At 40.5% G+C, this 11,943-nt stretch overlaps 2 protein-coding genes across 10 annotated transcripts in view; one reads left to right on the top strand and one right to left on the bottom strand.

Annotated features, from left to right (window-relative positions):
- The window catches only part of smim29 (small integral membrane protein 29), a 28,271-nt gene extending 23,412 nt beyond the window's left edge, over window positions 1-4,859 (top strand). Inside the window, exons 1-5 of one of the 8 annotated variants that reach the window (XM_088289374.1) lie at window positions 738-905; window positions 1,879-2,152; window positions 2,422-2,447; window positions 2,540-2,645; window positions 3,775-4,859. In XM_088289374.1, the coding sequence (XP_088145500.1) occupies window positions 2,048-2,152; window positions 2,422-2,447; window positions 2,540-2,645; window positions 3,775-3,837 (300 nt within the window). In that variant the 5' untranslated portion in view covers window positions 738-905; window positions 1,879-2,047 and the 3' untranslated portion in view covers window positions 3,838-4,859. Of the gene's footprint in view, window positions 1-737; window positions 906-936; window positions 1,303-1,878; window positions 2,153-2,421; window positions 2,448-2,539; window positions 2,646-3,774 lie in introns of those variants that run through there. The other 7 variants (XM_088289373.1, XM_088289378.1, XM_088289371.1 and 4 more) reach the window with 7 other exon arrangements.
- A 2,250-nt stretch (window positions 4,860-7,109) lies between these two features.
- Window positions 7,110-11,931, bottom strand: hmga1a (high mobility group AT-hook 1a). Of its 2 annotated transcripts, none has more exons than XM_088292161.1 (5): window positions 11,801-11,931; window positions 10,823-10,921; window positions 10,048-10,146; window positions 8,992-9,045; window positions 7,110-8,134 (listed from the first exon to the last, which is right to left on the bottom strand). In XM_088292161.1, exons 2-5 carry the CDS (start codon window positions 10,904-10,906, stop codon window positions 8,057-8,059), a joined length of 315 nt encoding a protein of 104 aa, XP_088148287.1. In that variant the 5' UTR covers window positions 10,907-10,921; window positions 11,801-11,931; the 3' UTR covers window positions 7,110-8,056. The 2 variants fall into 2 exon arrangements, with proteins under 2 accessions (XP_088148287.1, XP_088148289.1); XM_088292163.1 differs by lacking the exon at window positions 11,801-11,931 and adding an exon at window positions 11,595-11,706.
- Between the last annotated feature and the right edge of the window lie 12 nt (window positions 11,932-11,943).

The raw sequence follows: 11,943 nt of genomic DNA, 5'->3' as shown, positions 1-11,943 counted from the left end.
TGTTCAATGTTTACAACCATTGAGAGATAAGTAAAGCCAAAACTGACTTTATCTTAATCTCGTTTCTGTAATGTGAATGGGTGAATAATTTTACTTTTATGGTTTTAAAATCAGGTGAAAAATAATTACAAATGAATATTTAATGCATAATAAATCTTATTTATTTCACCAGAGAGAATTCATGAAATCTCCTCCTAATCTACCAAATTCCTGGCATCAGATTTAGAATAATCCCCATTTTTTTTGGTTCATTTATCCCATTTTGATCAAGACAAACTGGCGGCTTGATCCAGATTTAAATCATGATTATATTACACGAGCTAATTGATTTAAGAATCCGTGTTTGAGTTTGAACAACACGTTTTTTTAAGAATTGATCCAATCCATTATCAAAAATTCGTTCAAATGAATTTTAACTGGATGCGCTGTTAAAACGGTACAAAACAAACCATGCAGTGACTCACTGGCGCCTCCTGACGAGAGAATACGAAAGTAGTTTCATTAAATTAGTTTAATTCACCAAGTATTTATGAAAAGACATACATACTGAAAATGTAGACATATTTTTATGAAATATGTCAAATGTTATTATTCACTGTAAATTAATCAAACAACTATTCAGTGATTTAAATTGATTCTGGGAAAAACGGGTAAATTATTGCAACAAATGTTACATAACGCTTGGTAGTGAAAATGCTCGGTGGGTCGGATATAAAAAAATGACTCGGGACGAATTTAGGTCAAACTCAATCTGTCCCTTAAAAATTGGGTTCATTTTAATGTCCCGTCGTTTTATTTTGAAAGAGGAAGCACTGCTATTGCCCTCGCCGCTTTGACTATCTCGCTAAAAAATAAATAAGCTGCTTGCGGAAGCAACACAAACAAATTAGCGTGGTTCCCGGAAGGTGAGTGGGAATTCAAATTGTCCCCCCCCCCCCCCCCTCGAAACCAACGACGCTCATCATGTCGCCAACGTGAAACGAACAGTAGCTTTATGGAGGTGGCCATCATGCGAGTGTTTACTGGCTCGGATAACTTTTATCAGGCGTTTGTGGCGCAGAGGCCAGCACTGTCAGCTAAATTAGCTCGAAGCTAACCGATTTGGACGCGCGACAAAAAAACGGTGCTTCTCAAGCCGGAAGTTCATTGTCCATCCTTCTTTAACCGTGCCGCGTTGAGGACCCGTCGAGCAGGTCGGCGCACTCAGTCTCCCCGCTGCGATGGCATCCTTGTTAATGTGAGAAAGCTTTAATTAACTTTAAATCCACGATGCCAACGCACTTCTTAATCAATTGCATTTAGGTACTTGCCGCTTTCGATTTTCAATACTGTCTGTTTATGCATGCCACACGCACACGCGCGCACACGCATTTTCACATATCTATCTATCTATCTATCTATCTATCAATCAAACGATAATGGCCTATCTCAGGGACGTGATATACTTTTTTATGTAATTGTATGCTTTTATCTGAATTTTTCAAGTAAGATGCAAACTTAAATGTGTATCACTAATACCCAAGAGTTCGAAACTACAATTAATTAAGTACACATTGAGCTTAATTATTTTGACGCAACGATGTAAAAAATGTAAAAAGTACTGCCTTCTTTAGAGAATAAAAATGTCTTTTTTTTTAATGTATAATAATTAAATACCAACATCCATATCACATGTTTTTCCAATAGTGTGCGGGGCACTGTGCTCATGACAATATTTTCCCCCCTTTTTAAATCTTTTGACTAAATTAATTTCTGTTATGTGTGCAATAAAAAAATAAATGAAATATATATTGTATAATATAATATTTTGACATGACATTATTTAAAATGTAATGACATGACCTAGTACTCACAATTCCCTGTGTGGTTTGTCCCAAGTAGGAGGAGCCGTGATACCATGTGGAAGTCACATGAATGAAAAGGATGAGGCCTGATCAACAAAGGGGCAGCTTAAGGAGAGAGCCGCTGCACAGTGTGTGTCCCGGGGTGGGGGGTTTCCATTTGCTGTAAACCAGCCCCCTGTAGCCCCTTGCCCTGATTATATGCAATGAATAGTACCACTCCGTACCCCACCATTGATGGGGACGTGGCGGTGGGCTATGTGTTGGTGCCATTCTTCCTCATCACCATCCTTGGAATAGTTGTAGCAGTGGTAAGTTGGCAGATGTCTTGAAGTAAAGACATTTTTTATACGACTGGTTCTAAAACTCTAACGCAGCTAAAAAAAAATTGACCTATTACTTACTTCAGTGCAATAGATTATATTGCCGGGCTGATATAAAAAAGTTATCCTCACAATTAGACCTATAGACAATTTAGAGCCACAGTGTACGTAATATGCATGTTTTTTGGTTGCTTTTATAGCGCAACTTTTATGGAAAGACATGTTTGAATGAGAATATATTTCTGTTTTTGTTTCAGGTCTTGTACATTCGTAAGAAACGGAGGTAAAGCTGCCGTCTGCTGTTCTGTTGAAGATTGACCTGTTGAGTCATGTCTCCTCTTCATTTGCGTTTTCTCTTTTATATTATTTTCTCAGACTTGACAGACTGCGCCATCAGTTGTTACCAGTCTACACATATGACCCCTCAGAGGAGGTGAATGAAGCTGAACAAGAGATGCTGTGGCGAGAAGAGGACACCAGAGTAAGGCACACTTCTTTTTCGCTGAAACCTTGCGGGTTATTTTCGCTTCTGTTTTTTTTTCACCTCACTTATACAAATTACCTTTGTGTGGTTTTCGTTGGTTGCTTGATCCTCGGTGATGCGGCAGCCAAGCTGTTCCTCTTAGTTTCTCACAACTCAGTTCCTCTAATGTATAGGAAACAGCTGCAATAAGTTGACAAAAGAAAATACAAAAACAAATTTCAGGGACTGTTTTATTTGAAACCATAAGAGCTAATTATGTTCAATTTTGTGTACATTAATTTTGTATAACGCTATCCCGGCTGATCTCTGCCGGGGCGTCAGGTACAGCCTGGACTGGAACTTTGAGCTCAATTAGTGGTTGAATGGCAATTGGGAAATTTGGGCGTGAACAAAATGGTTGTTACGGTCATGTTGAAAACTCTTCCTCGGATATTTTATTTAGTTAAGACAAACCTAAATCACAGCTTCATTGTGATGCAAATTGTATTGTGCATATTTGTCTTGGCCAAATGCTTAGAAACAGTAGATGGCAGTGTTTACTACACGTAAGATAAACAGTATAACTAATACACTGTATTTTATTCCTGATTTGCACCGAGTTGAGGTACTGTGTTGTATTCAAATTAAAATCCTTGTAAAGGTGAAAATAAAGCCTCAACATTTGACACACCACAGAGAAGAGTAGATTGTTGTTAACAACCCTGCCAAACTTGAATGATTAAAAAAAAAAAATTACTAGAAAATGAGGCTTCAAAATCATGAAAATTCAAGCCCTCGTCTCAAATGTCACGCAAATGCCACTCATCTTTCTTTTGCCAACACATTCCTTCATGTTTGAGTTGTGAAAATAGATCTGCTTAATTTAGCCTTAGGTGAATGGAATATATTAAAAGATTAAATTAAAGTCAAATATCAAGACTGTTACGCTTCTAACTTTGCTGAGCTTGTGTCACCTTCGGCTGGATGCCATGACAACAGAAATCTACAATTTGTGTTTGAGTTGAAGGTTTTGCGTATTTATTTGTACATAAACATTTATGGTTATTTAGAAAATATACATATAGGTATGTGACTTCTGACTCTATAAATGCAAATATGACACTAACGCAATTTTCCTTTTTGTTAGGTCGTTCAAGGTTGGGCAAGAAATTACCAACAGCGACGCCCTCTTCTGACCAAAGATACCTGAAGAATCCAAACCATGGCAATGCCACAGAGTACATGCACTTACCACAAGCATAGTTTTTTTTTGTCGTTTGTGTTTTTTGCTCCCCAGTTGTAAAGTACAACAAGCAAGGCATTGGTGTTTAAGGAAGAATTCAACATTGAACTTATTTAATGTCAGGTATTTATTTGCAATCGTTCACTGAATTTCAGTGTTCAAACAGATCCACCTTCTCCTAAACATAAACATTTACTAGCCAGTTTGTTGGAATTCAGTTTTTGCAGCACCTTAGGAAAACACCATCCTATATAAAAACAAGCAGCTCAAATACCGAAGTACAATTTCTTTCTTGAATAAGTGACCTGTTGATGAATGTATATTTTATGGGAGGTTTACTCAAGGATTATCTGTGCTCTGTTTTGCTTTCATTTTCACACAAAATCATGACAAGCCCTGATATGTGATCTGGATCTTTGTGTGGTTTTGACAAATCCTATGAGTCGCATGGAAGGCATGAAAACCTCAATACCAATATAAACAAGATCTAGTGTTTTGTGAATGACTCCTGCTCCAAATATGTCCTGTGCACAAAACATGGCACCAGCAAAGATTCACCTCCAGCCAGAGACTTTGAATGCCATGGTTCTGACTGTACTCGATGATAGACCCGCCTGCTTTATTGCCCTCAAATCTGTGAAGCCACACTGGACTGTTATTAGCTTGTTAGTGCGGATGCAGACTTTTAACAGTTCAATTCATTTGAACAAGTTATGCATTGTGTAACAATGTACAATCATGCCACAGTTGAACTTGTTACTGAGCCGCTGTGTTCCACTTGAATCATAATGGACAACTACTGATGTAAACTTGTCTGCACTGTTATGAAGCTTCACTTTAAGTTTACTGAAGAAAACATTTATGTCAAAGTAGACATTTGTTTTTTTATTTCTGCTGAAATAAGACTGGAAGTTGGCTGCTTTGTCGCTGCATCACTTTAAAGGTGAAGTCAACCCCTCAAAATTATTTGCAATAAAATGTTCTGTGTGCCTCGTCTCAATGTGACATTCTGAAGCAGTGAAATACAAATTTTTTGTCATCTTGGTGGGCAGCCATTTTCAAAACTTTTTTTTTTTTATATCTTTAACATAAGTTAATTACAGTAATCAATACGGTGGGCGGCCATTTTGTTACTTCTGTCCACTGAAAATGACATCACAGTTGCTCAGCTCCGGTAACGACCAATCACATCTCACCTGATGTCTGGAGCTGAGCCATGATTGGTCGTTATCTGAGCCGTGAGCAGCTGGGATGTCACGGGAGCATCGAGATTTTATTGCAAAATTTTTGGGCGGGGTTGACATCCCCTTTAAATCACGACTAGTGATTACACACTTGGGTGGACTGCTGACAGAAAATATACTTTGACCAAAAACGTTTTGTGTTGTTATTCGTAAATCTAGATATGACATTGACCGAAGTAGACCTCAAACACATCATAACATGCACTGATTTGACCTCGAACCTAATTGTCCTTGTCAGCTTGTGGCCAAGCATTCAAACATTAGTTGACGTTCTTGCTTTAATAGAATAATCTAGAAATGTTTCCAGGTTGTCTGGTCAGAAAGATGAAAAGTAAAATGTATATTTGGGTTTCTGGTGAATTTTCGAGATGAACCAGAACTGCATATCATTACAGGTTAACCTAATTTGACCTATAGAAATTCAAATAGATTTCTAAATCTGATTCTGCTTGTTTTAGTACGTTTTGCACAATTTACTGATCTCACAGAAAAAATATTTTTTTAGGATGACCATTTCTATGCCTCTTTACGAAGTTTCCAGTCTTTTTCTTTTTGTTGCAACCTTCTGACGGCAGTTGCGCTCCAAGCTTATTGGCCACGCCCCTTTGAGAAAATCCTGTTCTAAGACTTGCATTGGCAAGATTCAGTAGATCCGTTATTCGGTGCCTTGGTCTCATGCTGTCTAAGTGTGAACAGTAATGACAAAAATGATTGTTAAAAAATACCAGTTGTAATTAAAGTAGAAAAGTTATTGAGAAAATAAATTTTAAACAGGCATGAAAATATAAACTTTTTTTTCCAAGCACATGTATTCTACATCTTGAACGTTTCTGGAAAAAAAAATAACGTAATGCCTAACCTAAACCGGAATTCATGAAAAGTACGAAATATATAACATACAATGCCATTAGCATGTTAGTTATTTTTTTATGTATGTTCAACAGAAAGAAAAAAAACGATTTTTGAATCACTACCAAAAAACGACCTGGAAAGTTGACTGACATCTCCAACCAAAAGTAAAAAATGGGAAAATTTTACCAATGGCTCATACACCAGTTGTGAATTTTGCCGTTGGGATCGTCGTTGGAGAACGGCAAGTTAGACATAAAGTACAGAAACATGGAGCAGTTGGAATATGTGGAGAAAGTTAAGAGCAGGTCAAATTCAGTTAACCTGTAAAGGTTAAAGTGATTTCAAAGTTCATACTGAAATTTCATCCCAAAGCCACTTATTGCCAACCAGAAGAGACGAATCCAAACCAAAGCATCCTCAATTCCAATTTTGAACAAATGACAGAAAAACGACAGAAAATTATCTTTATTGACCATTTTATCTCATACAAATTGTAGGGCACCATAGAAAAAATATACATTGTACATTTATATACGGTGTCCATTAAAAAGAATGATACCATCCTCAACAGTTTACAGTATATAAATGAACAGATGTAGATGTCAGTTTGTGATGCGAATCAGATTTGGTGGAAATTGATGGACAAAAAGCAGGAAGAGTTCAACCGTAAAATTTTCAGTGCACCAGAAGAAAAAAAATACTAAACCACTACAGTCAGCGAACTGTCAAGCAGACAAGTCTCCCCTTACTTGCTTCTCACATGCACACACACACACACCAGCCAGTATGCAAGCTTCAGTTGTGAGCAAGCCAAGGCCTGTTTCAACCAGGTATATAAAAAAAATGACTCATGCCGGAGAACACAGCAACACAAAAACTGTTAAAAGCAATGATCTATACAAGCTGCTGAATGAGGTATGAAAGTCCAGGCATTATGTGGTCAATTTGCAGATTTCCGGGTTTATAACTGAGATTGTAGCAGCTGAGGTGTGTGGAAGAACTGCCAAGTAGACAACGTTCAATGTTCTTTTTTTTTTGTTGTTGTTGTAGTAAAAAGCAAAACATCATTAAAATCATTCTGGGAAACACACTCAGTGAAGAAGCAGGTGCTCAGTGGCAAAAAGAAACAAATAAGCAGAGAAGTACCAACAACTTTCAATTTTATTATTAAACTGCTTATGGCATGTCCAGTTGTCTTTCAGTTGACTGGGCATGAGCACAGGCAAAAAAAACAAAAAAAAAAAAATCTGTAAAAAGCTCCCTGAAGAAACGACACTGATGCTCTCAACCTGGAACCCTACGCTTTAAAATTGACAACACTTGAAAGGAAGTAGCACACACTTTAAATGGTATGAAACTGGAAAGTAACAAAAAAAGGAAAAAAAACTAGAACACTATAGTTGCCTCCCCCGCTACACACCAATGACAGAGGAGGCCATTTGATACTCTAAAACATACAATGTGCTACATGAAGGGATGTTCTACTTGTGAGCGGTGACACCAGGAAAAAGGAGGGGAGGGTCAAAAAATGTATATACACACACACACACACACACCACCAGTGACTCTCATCCTAAACACTGAAGCTCAACTCCATCTAGCGTATGAAGGATAGGTTAAACCACATCACACAAACACGAGTATTGGTAAAAATAACTTTTGTCCTGTACAAAACAGAGAAACTCCACAGGCCCTACCATCTCAGACGCGGGTAAAATCAAGAAGTAACATTGAGTAAAGAGAAGAAGGGGGGGAAAGAGAAAAAAAAACAAGACTACAAACCATCTTTCAGCAGAAAAGAAAATACACTCGAAACCCCTAGAAGCCCACCTTCTCCAGTATAAAAGACTTGTGATATCATGACGTAGAGAAAAGGGCTGTCGTCTGTCATGTGACGCTTAGATCTACGCTTGGGCAAGGTCCAGCGTTTTACAGTGCTGTTGCATGAGAAATGTACGGTGTTGGCCCTCGTTTGAGCCGGGGGCCCTGTCGGGAATAGTGGTCATGAAAAGTGGCACTGGTGTTGGAGATACAGTCCAGTTATGGTTAACAGTAAGTCAGTATGTTGAGTGAGGTAGCATGCGTTGGTATTACTGGTCCTCTTCCTCTTCTTCCTCCTCTTCTTCTTCCTGCTCCGATGACTCCTGTGATGGCTTCTCTTCCTTATCCTGAAATAAGATGGAGAGGGGGAGATTAGAAAAAAAAAAAAAAACTCAGTTGGTGCTGATCAGAGATGCTGACTCAAGTCTCAACGAGTCTTTCGTGATCCTGTGAGAGGATCAATATTATTCCAAATCTTGACAAACCACTGTGGCATGAAAACGACCATGAGGAGGGGTCAGTGACTCATGATGGTGGACTGATGAGTCACAAAGAAGCATCCGGCTTCCTTCACTCACTCCCAACTGGCTGTGTTCATTCATAAAAATAAGCGCGGGGTAACTACAGGTCATTGCTCCATGTGACTAATGCGATCCAGGCGGCAGCCCGAGCACACCCACAACACACTCTTACTACGAAACATCATCATCTTCCGGGATGGAACAACATGCTGCTGGCGTGTTGGTGTCAAATTATTATGGAGCCGCATCAGAGCGAAATTCTCAAGTGGTGGTTTATCTAAAATAAAATATTTTAAAAAGTGCTGTGTTTTCGTTGGAGGGCTACATCACAAAATTTTTATGTGTGGGTGTGTGTGTGTGTTCCAAGTTGAAAACTTGCAACACAAGGAAATTGGTTGAACTCTGTCATAAAAAATGACTACAAATATGGGATTTTGTATATGGAGCATGTGGCTGACCTTTGACCTCTTTCACCATAATCCTGTTAGAAATTTAAAATTTGATTTTTATAGATGACTCATCCGATTTCAGGACAAGCAGCAGTGATTAACATCAGAGTCAAAGTCAAAATACTTGGAGTAAAAAGTGACTCATCTTAAAGGGATTTTGGAAAAAAAAATATTGTGCTGTGAAATCACCTATCAATTACAAATTAAATTCAGTGAGGACAGAATGATTCTTACCTCCTTCTTGGGTCTGCCTCTGCGTTTTGCACCAGCAGCAGGTTCCGCCTTTGCCTTAAAGAAAAGAGGTGTCGGGGGTAGAGTGGTTAGATTAAGTGCTGCGCAAAAGTTTCTGTGCCATCGTGAAAAAAAAATCATCTGCCCAGTATTATGATTAACAATATCAAAATTAAATGCGGATTAAAAAAAGGTTTGTAGTAAAGAGCCTGGAAAAAAACGAGCAGCACTGCACAGTCACAGTAATCTTGCTTGTCTTAAATGGCAATATGTATTATTAAACACTGAATAATATTTGTGTTGCTTCTAGCTGCCAGCAGGTGGCAGCAGAGCCCGCGCAACGAGATATGGACAAGGGGCACTGGGTTCATTGGCTATTATCTGGAAGGCCAACAGGAACTGCACACAGGGCACTCCAGTTCGCTGGCCACCTGGCCTGTGGCCCAGAGACAGCTGGTGGAAGTACGCGTAGACATAAACCCTCAGCCACTTGGCCTTGCTCGCTAAACTTATATCACAAACGCGTGCGCGAGTATTTGCCTTCCCTCACACGTACAGTAGCAACGAGGACAATGCACATGGGGGAGTTGGAGATTTCAGGGCGAGGGAGAAAAATCAGCTGTTGCTATGGAGACAACAGGCTGAGAAGAACTTGGACTGTGTGCCGGGTGGGGGTGGCGGGGTGGTGTTTGGTGTCAGTGTGGAAACACTATTGCAGCCACTGCATCAACGTCACCCTTTGCATGACACGCTGCAGGATGCTGAAGGACAGGAAGTACACAGCGAGTAGCACTCTGTACTTTCTGTAAAGAAAACGGGACAGCCATGCATGACAATTTTTTTTAAGGGTGGTGGGCGTGGGAGTCAGAGGAAACATTTCACAAAGAAATGCAGGACATGACAGAGCTAAGATGTCATGAAATAGTCCAAAACTAGAATTCAATGGTTGGGCGGGTCTAAGCATGTTCTGGTCATGACGTGGTCATCCAAGCTAAGCGGCCGCTGAAGTTGTTACTTTGCTGCTATGTGACGTGCCGCAAGCAGACATCATGGACTTACTTTGCCCTTCCCGACGGCGGCGGCGTTTTTGCTGCCCTTGGGTCGTCCTCTGCGCCTCTTTGGAGTCGGGGATCCGCTGGGCTCTTGAGATTCAGTGGACTGGTTTTGAAGAAAAAAAAACAAAACAAAATGAATAAATAAAAATTTGAAAACCACAGAAAATAATGATGAATAAACGCCAACTGTGCTTGTAAATGACTTCAACGAAACATAGACACACCTAAACATTCCTACATTGCAAAACATGCCAATAAAATACATTACGTAACCAACACATTTTTTTTTTGAGAACCATATCATTCGACCCCTCAATTGATAACCTGAGCCAGGTTCCGTAGAATCATCTCTGATTGGATTTCAAGCTTGTGTACTACTGCAGCTCTTTGCCACCAAAGCAATTCAATTACACGGTGCAGCGTGGCCGTCCAAGCTACTCTCAACCTTGCAATGTCAACCATTGCATAAGGAGTGAAGGTGGGTCTTAGAGGGTTAAAACCGGTTTGGGGGTGTTGGGTTACAAGTACCTGACAAACACAGGAAGTTTCATTGATGGGGGTGTCTACACCTCCCATTAATCATGGCGGAAACACACAAACAAATTGGAACGCTTACTGGTGACCCAACGGCCAGAAAAATCAAGACTTGCCTTTCACGTGACACTCGCGACACACATTGGCTAATGTGTGGCTATGCTGGATTATTTTCACAGAACTGATGAGTCATGCAAACTCAAAAATGTGCACCTGAAAGTCCCGCCCCCCTCCCCCCATCTTACCACGGGAAGCTTGCGGGGTCTTCCACGTCCCCTCTTTCCTGCCGTCTCCTTCTCCTTAGGTGACACTGCCCCCTTGTCGCTCATATTTACTTCTCACACCTATAATAAAAATGGAGAACATTAAAGAAAAAAAAAAAAATCAAAACCACACCTGGTCAGTCGCTTGCAAGACAACGCGCTGAGCTCACTTCAATGGGGGGTGGGGGATGGGTGGTGTTCGTGGAGGAGGAGGAGGAGGAAGGGGGGGCCGGGGCAAAAAAAAAAAAAAAAGGCGCCAAAAAAAAAAAGGCGCAAAGCCACGATGCCTCGAACTCTTAAATGAAAGCTTCCCCGTGGCTCGACTTCAGTCCCGTATAAGATCCAAAGCGCAGCCTACGCCGCCTCGCGGATCTCAGTCGAACCGGTTTGCACGGTGCAGCCATGTGCCGCAGGCCTCGCCGTTGCATTCACGTACCGGCCGCATCCAGAGGCCCGTGCATGTTTGCACCTCACTAGCACACACATGCATGCACACAAAAACCCGAGCAAGCTTTGTGTGTGGTTTTGGCATCGTACCCTTCTTACATTTACGTACAAATGTGAATAATAAAAGCATAATTTAAAAAAAAAAAAAGATCCCGAGCTCGCTCGCTAGCTGCGCGTCGTGTTTTATGGCGGCCAACAGCAACAATAGACGGCTTCTCATTGAAATGTCGCCTCATCTCACTGAGCGATTGGAAATATTCTCAAATAGTTGCAAGGGTGCATAATTCTCCGCAAAACGTGCACTCACCTCTGCAGCTCAAGTTTAACCTCCAGACTATTTTACAGAGCGAAATATCCCCTTTAAGCCTGCTGCTACAAAGCGCCGCGTTGAGTCGACACACAAACACACAGCCCGCCCCCTTTAAATCCAAGCTCATGAAGCATTAAATGCAATTCAGCATTGGGAAAGAGGCTGTTTTTTTTTTTTTCTTAAATACGACGCGTTTTTCTTACCAGCAGGTTAAGCGGTTTATTCCAACGTGGTCCCAAAAATGGCATGTGCGTCTCTTCTCCTGCAGATAAAGGAAACAAGCGCCAGTCAGAAGGAGTTTGGGGGCAATATAAAGAACCGCCCTCTTGGGAGCAGGAGGACTGGG

Source organism: Idiotropiscis lumnitzeri, chromosome 3 (genome assembly GCF_059441095.1).
Source record: "Idiotropiscis lumnitzeri isolate Australia: NSW breed Sydney's pygmy pipehorse chromosome 3, RoL_Ilum_1.0, whole genome shotgun sequence".
NCBI lineage: Eukaryota > Metazoa > Chordata > Actinopteri > Syngnathiformes > Syngnathidae > Idiotropiscis > Idiotropiscis lumnitzeri.
The sequence above is the reverse complement of the archived record's forward strand: the minus strand, read 5'-3'. Positions and strand labels throughout refer to the sequence as shown.

What these genes read in the sequence shown, in the direction of transcription:
- hmga1a (XM_088292161.1), bottom strand. Translation starts at nt 10,906, where the DNA reads ATGAGCGACAAGGGGGCAGTGTCACCTAAGGAGAAGGAGACGGCAGGA. An exon ending in GACCCCGCAAGCTTCCCGTG is followed by an intron (nt 10,147 to 10,822) that starts GTAAGATGGGGG and finishes CTTCAAAACCAG; the next exon opens with TCCACTGAATCTCAAGAGCC. An exon ending in GAGGCAGACCCAAGAAGGAG is followed by an intron (nt 8,135 to 8,991) that starts GTAAGAATCATT and finishes ATCTTATTTCAG; the next exon opens with GATAAGGAAGAGAAGCCATC.